The sequence below is a fragment of the Sander vitreus genome, unplaced genomic scaffold (assembly GCF_031162955.1).
Source record: "Sander vitreus isolate 19-12246 unplaced genomic scaffold, sanVit1 ctg216_0, whole genome shotgun sequence".
In the NCBI taxonomy this organism is placed as follows: Eukaryota; Metazoa; Chordata; class Actinopteri; order Perciformes; family Percidae; genus Sander; species Sander vitreus.
Window position 1 is genome coordinate 76,970 of NW_027595408.1, and position 12,255 is coordinate 89,224.

Below are 12,255 nucleotides of genomic sequence, written 5' to 3' on the forward strand. Positions count from 1 at the left end.
TTGCATCAATCATAGCAACTTATATAAAATTGTTTTTTCCAACCTTATTTTGATGCTGTTGTCCAAATGTTTCAACTACAGTAGAAGAAAGCCTCTGAATGTTTATACACTTTACAGCACTAACAGATTTTTTTGTTTGTATGCAATACATACTATTAAACCCAAGTGTGGTTGTGTGGTTGATTTTGAAATGGATGTTTGAAATGAAATTATAATAACATTCCAGGCCAAACCAGTTCAGTATTTCTTTAATGTCGAAGTTAACCATTTTTATAATTGTGATGTACTAATATACAGGTGCTGGTCATATAATTAGAATATCATGAAAAAGTTGATTTATTTCAGTAATTCCATTCAAAAAGTGAAACTTGTATAATGTATACATTCATTCCACACAGACTGGTTTATTTCTTTTACTTTTGATGATTAGAACTGACAACTAATGAAAACCCCAAATTCACTATCTCAGAAAATTAGAATATTGTGAAAAGGTTCAATATTGAAGACACCTGGTGCCACTCTAATCAGCTAATTAACTCAAAACACCTGCAAAGGCCTTTAAATGGTCCCTCAGTCTAGTTCTGTAGGCTACACAATCATGGGGAAGACTGCTGACTGGACAGCTGTCCAAAAGACAACCATTGACACCTTGGACAAGGAGGGCAAGACACAAAAGGTCATTGCTAAAGAGGCTGGTTGTTCACAGAGCTCTGTGTCCAAGCACATTAATAGAGAGGCGAAGGGAAGGAAAAGATGTGGTAGAAAAAAGTGTACAAGCAATAGGGATAACCGCACCCTGGAGAGGATGGTGAAACAAAACCCATTCAAAAATGTGGGGGAGATGCACAAAGAGTGGACTGCAGCTGGAGTCAGAGCTTCAAGAACCACCACGCACAGATGTATGCAAGACATGGGTTTCAGCTGTCGCATTCCTTGTGTCAAGCCACTCCTGAACAAGACACAGCGTCAGAAGCGTCTCACCTGGGCTGAAGACAAAAAGGACTGGACTGCTGCTGAGTGGTCCAAAGTTATGTTCTCTGATGAAAGTACATTTAGCATTTCCTTTTGGAATCAAGGTCCCAGAGTCTGGAGGAAGAGAGGAGAGGCACAGAATCCACGTTGCTTGAAGTCCAGTGGAAAGTTTCCACAGTCAGTGATGGTTTGGGGTGCCATGTCATCTGCTGCTGTTGGTCCACTGTGTTTTCGGAGGTCCAGGGTCAACGCAGCCGTCTACCAGGAAGTTTTAGAGCACTTCATGCTTCCTGCTGCTGACCAAATTTATGGAGATGCAGATTTCATTTTCCAACAGGACTTGGCACCTGCACACAGTGCCAAAGCTACCAGTACCTGGTTTAAGGACCATGGTATCCCTGTTCTTAATTGGCCAGCAAACTCGCCTGACCTTAACCCCATAGAAAATCTATGGGGTATTGTGAAGAGGAAGATGTGATACGCCAGACCCAACAATGCAGAAGAGCTGAAGGCCACTATCAGAGCAACCTGGGCTCTCATATCACCTGAGCAGTGCCACAGACTGATGGACTCCATGCCACGCCGCATTGCTGCAGTAATTCAGGCAAAAGGAGCCCCAACTAAGTATTGAGTGCTGTACATGCTCATACTTTTCATGTTCATACTTTTCAGTTGGCCAACATTTATAAAAATCCTTTTTTGTATTGGTCTTAAGTATTCTAATTTTCTGAGATACTGAATTTGGGATTTTCATTAGTTGTCAGTTCTAATCATCACAATTAAAAGAAATGAACATTTGAAATATATCAGTCTGTGTGTGTGATGAATGAATATTATATACAAATTTCACTTTTTGAATGGAATTACTGAAATAAATCAACTTTTTCATGATATTCTAATTATATGACCAGCACCTGTACACTGTACGATGAGGAATTCAAGTACAAAGCACTAGTTATGGTGATGTACAGCTCGACTGGAGTATGCAATAGGCAATATTATGTACCATGTGTCTGTGTCGGCGTCACAGTTGCAGAAGTAGTTCATGTCGATGCAATTCTCCTCCAGGCTGCAGGAGCACTGCTGGACTCCAGACAGGAAACCTCCCCAGTAGCTACGTCTCTCTCCTCCCTGGTCCAACCACCAGGAAAACGGGCGGCTGTCTGCAAACAACAGTCAGAGAAGTAGGTCCTGGATTTTCACTGAAATAACACCAACACACATGCAGCAAAGGCCCCCAAATGACTGTGGGGCATGTCCAAACAAGAACCTACAATATGGATGGACCGTGTTTGGTCAATGTGCTTAAATTGTTATTCGTGGTTTCTATATCTATGTCAATTCCTGAATATTAAATGTTCATCTATAATTTTCTGTAGTGGCCCCTGTAATATTTGTTCCTAATGTGTACTAAAGTAACATAATACATGACATGGTAAAGCTATTTTTGAGTCAATTAATTGAGCTCGTAATGAGCGTCGTAATGTAGTGTTTCCTGTGGAACGAGAGATTTGTTGTTGGGGCTTGTTGTTAAAGCCTCCTTTAAAAAAAAAAGCCTACCCTTTGCAGTTGAGGTAAATAAAAGGCAAAATATTACATGTGTGTATTTTTTATTGCATTTTGGCCAAAACTCAGTGTTGTCTTAGATGTTGATTTAAATAGATGCATTATGAATGCATATTAAATGCTATGTACACATGTATATACTCATATATACATAAATGTATGTGTATCATGTGTAAGGGACGACTCACAAATCACCAGCCCTGTTGATTATTCCTACGAATATATTTTCCATTTAATTCATAAAATCATTCCTCAGTTTTAGTAGATAACTCAGTCTTTCAAACCAGTTATCTAATGGGTCAATCTGTAACCACTTATATGTGATTTGCTGCTGCTCAATACTATCAAGAAATATGTGTTATTCTCTGTTATCTGGCAGGTCTCCCACATAGAATGACACAAATTTCAATGGAATCTGCTGTGTGATTCTTCGGATGTATTTACATTTTCTTTTGTTCAAATTGTAGCGTATGGATTTGGGTAAAGGTCTGGCTGTTTGATTGTGTAGCAGGTGCAGATTGACGACAGAAGGATGAATCTGGTGCCACATTTTAATAAAAAAAAAACTCTGTGCCACTATTTTCTGTAATTAACAGAAGAAAGACAATATAAGTTGCACTGTCGTTTCCACAAGCGTAAGGGCTGCTGACATTAACAGACGCTTTTGCAAAACTAAATAAAACAATAAAACAGGGACATTTTGGGTCCCTCAGCACATTCTCATTCGAACACAAAATACACTGGATCATTACAGCTGCCTCAAGTTACATACTATACTATACAGTGGTTCTAAACACATCAGTTTAACAGATTATATTCATATATCCATTTCAAACATCTGGCATTGAATAACAAACAGAAACCTAATCACAACTGCTCACACACCACGTTAGCCTTACAGAAAAAACACAGACTTAACCAGCTAGCTAACAGTAGTGCTAGCGTGTGTGAACGTTTTAAACCATGACAGCACAACACTAACATATTGTCATGTTTCGATTCATACTGTTATTTAGTTAGTTAGTTCACTCTGCCAGTTACTGGTCAATGTGGCGAGGAGTGCAACTGACTTAAACACCGCTAGACAGTCTTTCTTGCTGTAACTACATGCATCTTAAAATAACGAAAATAATGAGTAGGCGAGAAACTAAACTGTTCTAAATTGTATGGGGGTCCTATGAACAACATATATTCAATATTAACAAATTGAATCAAAACCTGGCGCCACAATTGCATGTGAAAATACAGTATATTGAAAAAGTAAACTTTCTCATTGTCATTCCATGTGTTTGTTTTTTTAATGGCCTTTGTGACCTGGTAAACCCTGTTTAAAGTGACGTGTTGAAACAGTTTTTCTTTCAGTGCCATAAAATGACATTGTTTATAGTGCTGCTCCCTCTCATCTTAAACGCCTGGACACAATTTATCATTCTGCCCTCAAACTAATATGTAATAATTTACATATCATAATTATCATTTTGTTTCTTTGTTTTGTCTTGTTTTTTTCTTTTTCATTTCCCCCCCATACAATTACACTACTACTACACCTTCTTTGGGAGTGTGGATACTCTGGGTGCAGTGCACCATGCTCATTGTGCTGCCATTGTGGAGCCAAGAATGGACAAATGTATGCGGGTGCGATTACAACACACTGCTGTGCAATGGACAACTAAGGTGTAGTTTAGACATTAGGCATCTCACGTCTCGGGTCATGGAACAATGTGACCATCTATTTAACCTAAAAGCCCTCCAGGAACGAAGGGCTTTACATGAAAAAAATCAGCTTAAAGGGTAATTTAGTTTTTTTTTTTTTTTTTTTAACAATTGAACAAAAATCTTTGAAATTGGTCCAATATTAAACAAGATCGCAGTAACGGCCAGCGTGAACCGAGCTGCAATGTAACCTAACGGTACAGTTGTCCACACCGCTGTCTTCGGACAAATAGTCACCTTTTGAGATTGATAATGTTGAGCCTGTCAGTTGAAATAAAAATCCCTTTTAGTGGACAAAAATCGAGGGTGCACAATTGCCCCATTAAGTTACATTGCAGCTCAGTTCATGCCGGCCCGCCACTGCGATCTTGCTCAACACTGGACCAATTTCAAAGATTTTTGGTCACATCAGTCTTTTAGACACAAATGCAGGGGGAAGTGGGGTCCAGGTTAAAAAAAATAAATTAAATAAGCCTTTAACATCGATTGAAAAAAAAAGTAAAACTGACTGGAATTAATTAGTGAATAAAAAGAATTTGTGTTAGAGAAAATCTGGGGGGCAGAGTGTATGTGAATAAGTTGTTGCACTGATGAAATTATTGCTGTAGAAATGTTTCATTATGCTGATTTTATTAAGACAACAGGTAAACATGTAGGAAGTGTTAGGGTTAGTTTGCATTACAACAAATGAAAGCAGGAGCAGATCAGTAAACAGGGAAACATCTTAAAAAACATAGTGAAAAAAAGCATGAAACTGGAATATATATATATACACACACACACATTATTCTCATATAAACCTGTTCCAAATAAAATTATGGTTCTCTTCACAGTTTAGGGAAATAAACACTGCTGTTTCCTCCCTTATAAATTAGCATGATTACTGAAATAAACATGATATGCCTAATTCATTTGAATTAACTATTGAGTGTGTAGGAAACAGGGGGATTTGTTCGTGTCTACATATTCAGAAATGTGATTAACAGCCTTCAACCTCTTTCCACAGAACACGTCTCTGACTCTCTGACCATCAGCACCACTTCCCCTCAAGGATGCGTCCTTTCCCCTCTGCTGTTCTCCCTGTATACCAACAGCTGCACCTCCAGTCACCAGTCCGTCATTTGACTCATCTCTGATAGGGATTACTCTGCCCACAGGTAGGAGATTGACCACCTGGTGAACTGGTGCAGTCTGAACAACTTGGAGCTAAACGCTCTGAAGACAGTGGAGATGTTGTGGACTTTAGGAAGGACGCAGCCCCACCCACCCCCATCACCCTGGGTGACTCGAGTGTCAACACTGTGGAGTCCTTCCTGGGCTCCATCATCTTCCAAGGACCTCATCAAAAAAGCCCAGCAGAGGATGTACTTCCTGCGACAGCTGAAGAAGTTTAACCTGTTAAAGACAATGATGGTGCACTTATACACTGTCATCATTGAGTCCACCCTCACCTGCTCCATCACCATTTGGTACTCTGCAGCCACTGCCCAGGACAAGGGCAGACTGCAGCATATCAACTGCTCTGCTAAGAAGGCGATTGGCTGCAATCTGCCATCTCTCCAGGACCTGTACGCCTCCAGGATGCTGAGGCGGGCAGGAAAGATTGTAGCCGATCCCTCTCACCCTGGACACAAACAGTTTGAACCCCTCTCCTCTGGCAGTAGTCTACAGTCCATCAGGACCAAAACCTCACACCATAAAAACAGTGTCAGCCTCATTAACAAGGCCTCAGACTACCACTGACACTGACTCATTTAAAGGCAAATGTGCAATGTTTGGGACAGCAAACATACATGGAGACTGTCTTTCAAGTTGTGGCAACATAATAGAAGAGAATAGCAGAACAGGAGTTAGAGTGTGAGTATTTATTAATGAGGTCAGAAAAGGGCTTTCTTCAGTGTAGCACAAACAGGCTGGAGGTGGAGTGGGGGGAACATTCAGTGGAAATGTGACCTTCAGAAAAAAATATGTTTCTTTTTCATTTACCTTTGGTGTTGAAGAGGCGGGACTTCCTGCAGTGGTAAACCACTTCCTGTTGGCACTGCTCTGACCCCGTTACTATGGCGCGCAGTTGTTCGGCCGTGGCGCTGTAGTTTAACATCATGATGTGAGGTTTCTGCAGAGATGAGCCCTGGACTCTGACTGGAGCTGTGATGTTGTGGTTCAGCACTGTCCACACCCTCCCCTCTAAATACACACAGCACACACATGTTAAAGGGGTGATAGAATGATTATATAGGGTATTTCACACTGTTCCTTAAGGTCTCCTAATATGGGGATGTAACATTGGTTGGGCTGAAAATGGCCCGGGTGCTATTCTATGGGTCCTCCCTGTGTTTTGGCCATATTTGGAACGAGAGCTTTTCTTCCAAATATGGTATGCTCATGAATATTTAGATGAGCTGCGCGCTGATTGGTTGAGCGAACCACATACATATACAGTGGAGACGAGACAGCAGGTCTCATATTTTCACACTTTGACACTGCAATGTTATACATTGTTCGTCTGCTATTTCATTACTAAATTCACTTCTGAGACTTTTTTATGCGAGAAATCAACTATGTAAAGGTATGTGTGCCGTTTTACGAAAATATATGGCTAATTGCAAATTTTGTCCAACAAACAAAATGACCGTGACAGCGGCCGGTGCTGCCTTGGTTGCTGCCTCGCCGCCTGGCCTGTCCTTTCACAGACCCCAGGTACACTTTCGGCATAACTATAGTATATTTACAGTTTGAATTTCGTCACGGCATGTATATCACAGCTACCCTAAGGTCTTACAAAGCTAACACTTTTGTCCGATTTCAAGTTAAGGCATTTTTGTGAATTTGAGGGGTCTCGTTAGGAGGAGCTGCTAGCTAGGCTATGTGTCTCATTCAATCTTATGGGAAAAGATCACCGCTACACTTTTGGGATAACTAGAGTATATTTACACTTTGAATTTCGTCACAGCATGTATATCACAGCTCCCTAAGGTCTTACAAAGCTTAGCTAACACTTTTGTCCGATTTCAAGTTAATGCATTTTTGTGAATTTCAGAGTCTTGTTAGGAGGAGGCTAGCTAGCTCTCATTGATAGAGCTCCATCCAGCTGCAGGCTCTATCAATGAGACTTGCGGACAAGAGGCGTTTATTTCCCCGATCGTTTGTTTAAATAACTCAACACACATATCCATTATAAGATTAACTGGAACCTGTGGTAAGAGATTGCGAGCGTAACAAGTTCGCTGGCCGAGCTCTCACTCACACACACACACCGGCCATTTAGCAGGAAGAGGGGAGGGAGAGCAGCGAGCTTCAGGCCCTGGAGCTCTGTCAGGGCAGCGGCGTTTGGTAGTCCAGTAACCCAGAGTGGGCTGCCGGTCGTGACGGAGCTCCATCTAGCTCACAGCAGGCCGGGGTCTGTGAAGGAGGATAGGCCGGGCGGCGAGGCAGCAACCCAGGCAGCACTGGCCGCTGAACACAGTCGGACAAAATTTGCAATTAGCCATACATTTTCGGAAAACGGCACATATTTGACCTCTACATTGTTGATTTCTTGCATAAAAAAAGTCTCAGAAGTGAATTTAGTGATGAAATAGACGGACAATGTATACAATTTCTGAGATCTGCACAACCTATTCAGAAGACTACCGGATCTCAGATCAGTGGTGTAGCCTATGTAAATGTTGGGGCGTGACAAAGGTAGAGACTAGAGCCAAATGAGGAGGAGCCACCGTTGAGCAACAGTTCGTTGAGATTTGCCCGTTTTCAGAGGCAGTTTCAAATTGTGAGATTTGCAGAGGAAAGAGGTGTCAATGGGACTCTGAGGTTCTATGTATGTCCTAGTTACCCACTAAACTGTCGTTATTCAACTATGACAAGGTAAAATCGGTTTTGCATTCTATCACCCCTTTAATATTAACCTATTGTTCACACCTTCTCCTCTACATACAAAATGTTTTGAGGTCAGGAAGCACATTTAGGTGTGTATTGTCTACATGTGGACGGCCTTGTCTTCTCTGTCAATTAATGAGTTTTCATACCATATTTCCTGAAAGCAACAAAGAAGTGCTTTCAAAACTTTTTGAGTATTAAATGACCATATGCAGCTAGATGCTAGTCTCTCATTGCCAGACATTACAGCGTGGCAGAGTTGCTAGATGCAGGTTATGTTCATAAAAAAAATGGTCATAAAAGCCTGTGCTCTCTTCTATGACATGCAGCTAAGGGCCACTGGTCAGGAATTGAACCAGGGGCTGCTGCGGTAAGGACTGAGCCTCGGTACATGGAGCACACGCTCAACCAAGTAAGCTATTATGGGCTTATTTGTGATCCTCAGCCTTCCAGAAGCTTCCAGAAGCTTTTTAATCCAGTCTGGAATAGCACTGTCTTTTCGGAGAATTTGCACAATAAATCTTGAACGATAAATATTCAACTGGTCATCATACACAACGGTTATTTTTTCATCTTAGACAAAATAAACGAGATACGGGAAGAGAGGAGATAAGACAGAAACAAACAAAAAAAAGGGGAGGGGGGGCAGCTGGCGTCAAGTGGAGCGGTCCAGAAGGAGCTCAGTCCTCCAAGTCAGGAGATAAGCTGAGGGAGTCAACGAGTTCCAGGAAAGGGTTCATGGCGCCCCTTGCGGTGGCGACATACAGCAGCAGCCGCGTGTGTGCCTATTTGTCTAATGTGTTCTTCGTCTGTCATGTTTTGAACTAGATATGGGAATGTAAGAGTATCTCAATATTTTGGAATTAACATGGATTTGTTCAACACGGTGCTCATGAGCATGCTTACTCTTGGGACTGTTGTGAACCATGATCAAACAAACTCGTCTCACAGACTGCAGTACAGCCGGGACTTCCTCATTCAATGCAACAGTTCAGCCCCATTTGTAAGGAACATGCATTTGTGGGATGAGCAGCAGTGCTGAGTATGTGGGTTGCGCCCATGAAAAATTTGCAGAATTTTCTCTGCCAATGCCAAACTGCTTATTCTGTCATTGACTCGTTTGGTGTTTGGTGGATTGGATGATTGAAGTTTGAAGAAACAAGACATATTGGCAATTTAAAAATGTATTCATTTCACAAACAAGAGCCTAAGTAGCATGTGGAAGAACCATACACAGCCACAACAGCCTGGCACCTCCTCCTCATGCTGATCACCAGCCTGGTCACACACTGCTGTGGGATGGCATCCCATTCTTCAACCAGCATTTGTCGCAAGTCAGCCAACGTGGTTGTGTTGGTCAGTCTGGCACGAACAGCACGCCCAAGCTGATCACACAAGTGTTCAATGGGGTTGAGATCAGGACTGCTGGCAGGCCATTCCATCCTCTCCACTCCCACATTCTGGAGGTAGTCTCTGATAAACCCCGCCCTGTGGGGACGAGCGTTGTCATCTTGGAGGATAGAGTTCAGTCCCAGACTGTGGAGATATGGGATTGCCACTGTTTGCAGAATCTCATCTCTATATCTCTCTGCATTGAGATTGCCTCCAATGATGACAAGCCTTGTTTTTCCAGTGAGGGAGATGCCGCCCCACACCATCACACTGCCTCCACCAAAAATAAAAAGTTCTCGGGGAGGCCAACTATCCTTATGTTGTTCAGCGGCTTCTGTTTTCCAGGTCGATAAGTTTGGCCTTTAGCTTAACGATCTCCTCGGACACCGTAGCTAGCTTAGCCTCCACAGTTTTCATGGCCATTAAAGCTGATGCTGATTCTGATAAGCTCACCCTGCTGGCAGGTTGTTGACAAACAAGAATTTAGTTTTAATGATTATTTTGTAGGGTATTTTTAAACAAAACACAGTGACATCACACAAATTAAGTTCCAAACTGTCAGGGATTGTCGGCAGAGTGAGCATAATGATTTATTTTTGTGTTAGCGCTGCCGATCAATGCAGTGTGATATGTGAGAGACTTGTCTCTAAGCTTTCAGCGGAACTCTGAGAGAGTAAAGGTGACTACGTGGGGGAGCCGGTGAACTTACCTGTCATGTTGCAGTAGACCTGTGTGGGCCCAAGGGGGCCACTTCCGTCTGGATCAATGGAGTAGAAGCCAGAGGAGCTGCCAATCAGCTTGTAGGCCTCACAGGATGACTCATAGATGGCTGGAAGGAGCAGACAGTTTTTTTTTTCAGTTTCATTTTTGGCTGCACTGCAAATCTTATCACGTCATTTCTGTCTATAATTTATAAATCTAGAATTTATTAAAAATTAAAACTTGAAAAGCTTACAACAGTCAGTATATAAAATTCTGTAAAGAAAATCCCAAATCATTCAGACGGTTTCAGGTACATTTTGTAGATACTTTGGTGAAGTTTGATCAAACAAATGTCAGCTCTCTACAGTATAAAAAGGGCTTCAATGTTGTTGTCCATAAAACTCAATAGAGTTTCTCCCCCTTTGGGGTTTGAACACTAAAAAAATAAGAACAAAAACAATAGGGCTCCAACAGAAAGTTGTGCTTGGACCCCTTTTGCAAAACCAAGAAAGTTTTCCCAATGTGTTTTATTTATTTATTTCTGATTCAATATGTAGAAAAGTGTTGAAGTGATAACCCTTTGCATTGTTGCAATCTGGGCTTAAAGATTTGATGAAGGAAACAAAATATGGACATACTAAATATGGACAACTATAAAGCAAATAAGGAAATATTTCATATTATATGGGCTGTGCATAGATATAAAGTAAATTAAAAAAAATCGACAAAGCACAACTGTGTACAATATTGAGAAGTTGGAAAAGAGAAGCCTATTTTTAATTTACAAGTTGTTATTTCTGTCATGTGAGGACAGACGCCTGCATATAAACAAGAAATCTGCATTTGGGGGGCACAGGAAGTTCACACAGAATCTGCTAAATATAAAGTTGATGTCAAGAGCTGACACCAAAGAGGAAAAACTCCAACATTTATGCAACAGTCTGGAGATATTTAAAGGATAATTGTTATTTATAACTTGGGAAAGGGGTGGGCGATATCCAAAAAATATAATATCACAATTTCTTTCAGGCAGGATCACGATCCATGATCTTATTACAATTCTTTTTGATGTTGGTTTTTAAGACTTATTTGCAAGTTACTAAACAGTACAACCAAAACAAATGTCCCTATGTAAAAAATATAGCCCTACAAAGTAACAAAACACCACACCAAATTTTGTTCTCAAATTAGAAGTTTAAAGTTTTTTTAAATGTTTATCAGTTATTTTTCTAAATCTACATGATCACTCTTCATGAATTAGACTCAACACACAGCACATAACAAAAAAAAATAAAGGTCACTTTTGAATCTGGTTTGTCTGTAGGTCCATTATTTCCTTTTTCTGAACAGTCGTGAGAAAACAGCAGGAGAAAATTCTAGGAGTTGAGTTTTTCGTTAAAACTAAATTATGGGAGGGTGTCACGTGACCTAATGGCGGACTAGTTGGGTGATGGGTGAGCTTCGTATAGTGCACTGCTGTATTTATACTGCTAGATATTTGAGCTCAGCCGGGACGAGAAACATTCTGGATGCCGAAAGCCGGCTCCCTTATGGGACGGACTAGCGCTAATGTGAGACACCAGCTGGGATCCTACTTGGGGCTGTAATTCTGCACCAAGGCTGAATTTCGAGAAAGAGACTTTCAGATACAGTATTAGGGGATCACTAAGGCCTATATAAAAGAGACTTCAGATACAGTATTAGGGGACCACTAAGGTCTATATAAAAGACTTCAGATACAGTATTAGGGGACCACTAAGGTCTATATAAAATAGACTTCAGATACAGTATTAGGGGACCACTAGGGTCTATATAAAAGAGACTTCAGATACAGTATTAGGGGACCACTAGGGTCTATATAAAAGAGACTTCAGATACAGTATTAGGGGACCACTAAGGTCTATATAAAAGAGACTTCAGATACAGTATTAGGGGACCACTAAGGTCTATATAAAAGAGACTTCAGATACAGTATTAGGGGACCACTAAGGCCTTTATAAAAGCATCCAAAGAGCACCATGTCATGGGACCTTT

At 41.1% G+C, this 12,255-nt stretch overlaps 1 protein-coding gene across 1 annotated transcript in view; it reads right to left on the reverse strand.

The window, feature by feature from the left end:
• Positions 1 to 12,255, reverse strand: part of LOC144513344 (contactin-associated protein-like 5) — a gene marked incomplete at its 3' end in the record, with an annotated part of 216,085 nt that overhangs the window by 68,871 nt on the left and 134,959 nt on the right. Inside the window, exons 12-14 of the mRNA XM_078244387.1 lie at positions 10,229 to 10,348; positions 6,238 to 6,438; positions 1,979 to 2,135 (exon numbers count right to left, since the gene is read on the reverse strand). Of these exons, the coding sequence (XP_078100513.1) occupies positions 1,979 to 2,135; positions 6,238 to 6,438; positions 10,229 to 10,348 (478 nt within the window). The remainder of the gene's footprint in view (positions 1 to 1,978; positions 2,136 to 6,237; positions 6,439 to 10,228; positions 10,349 to 12,255) is intronic.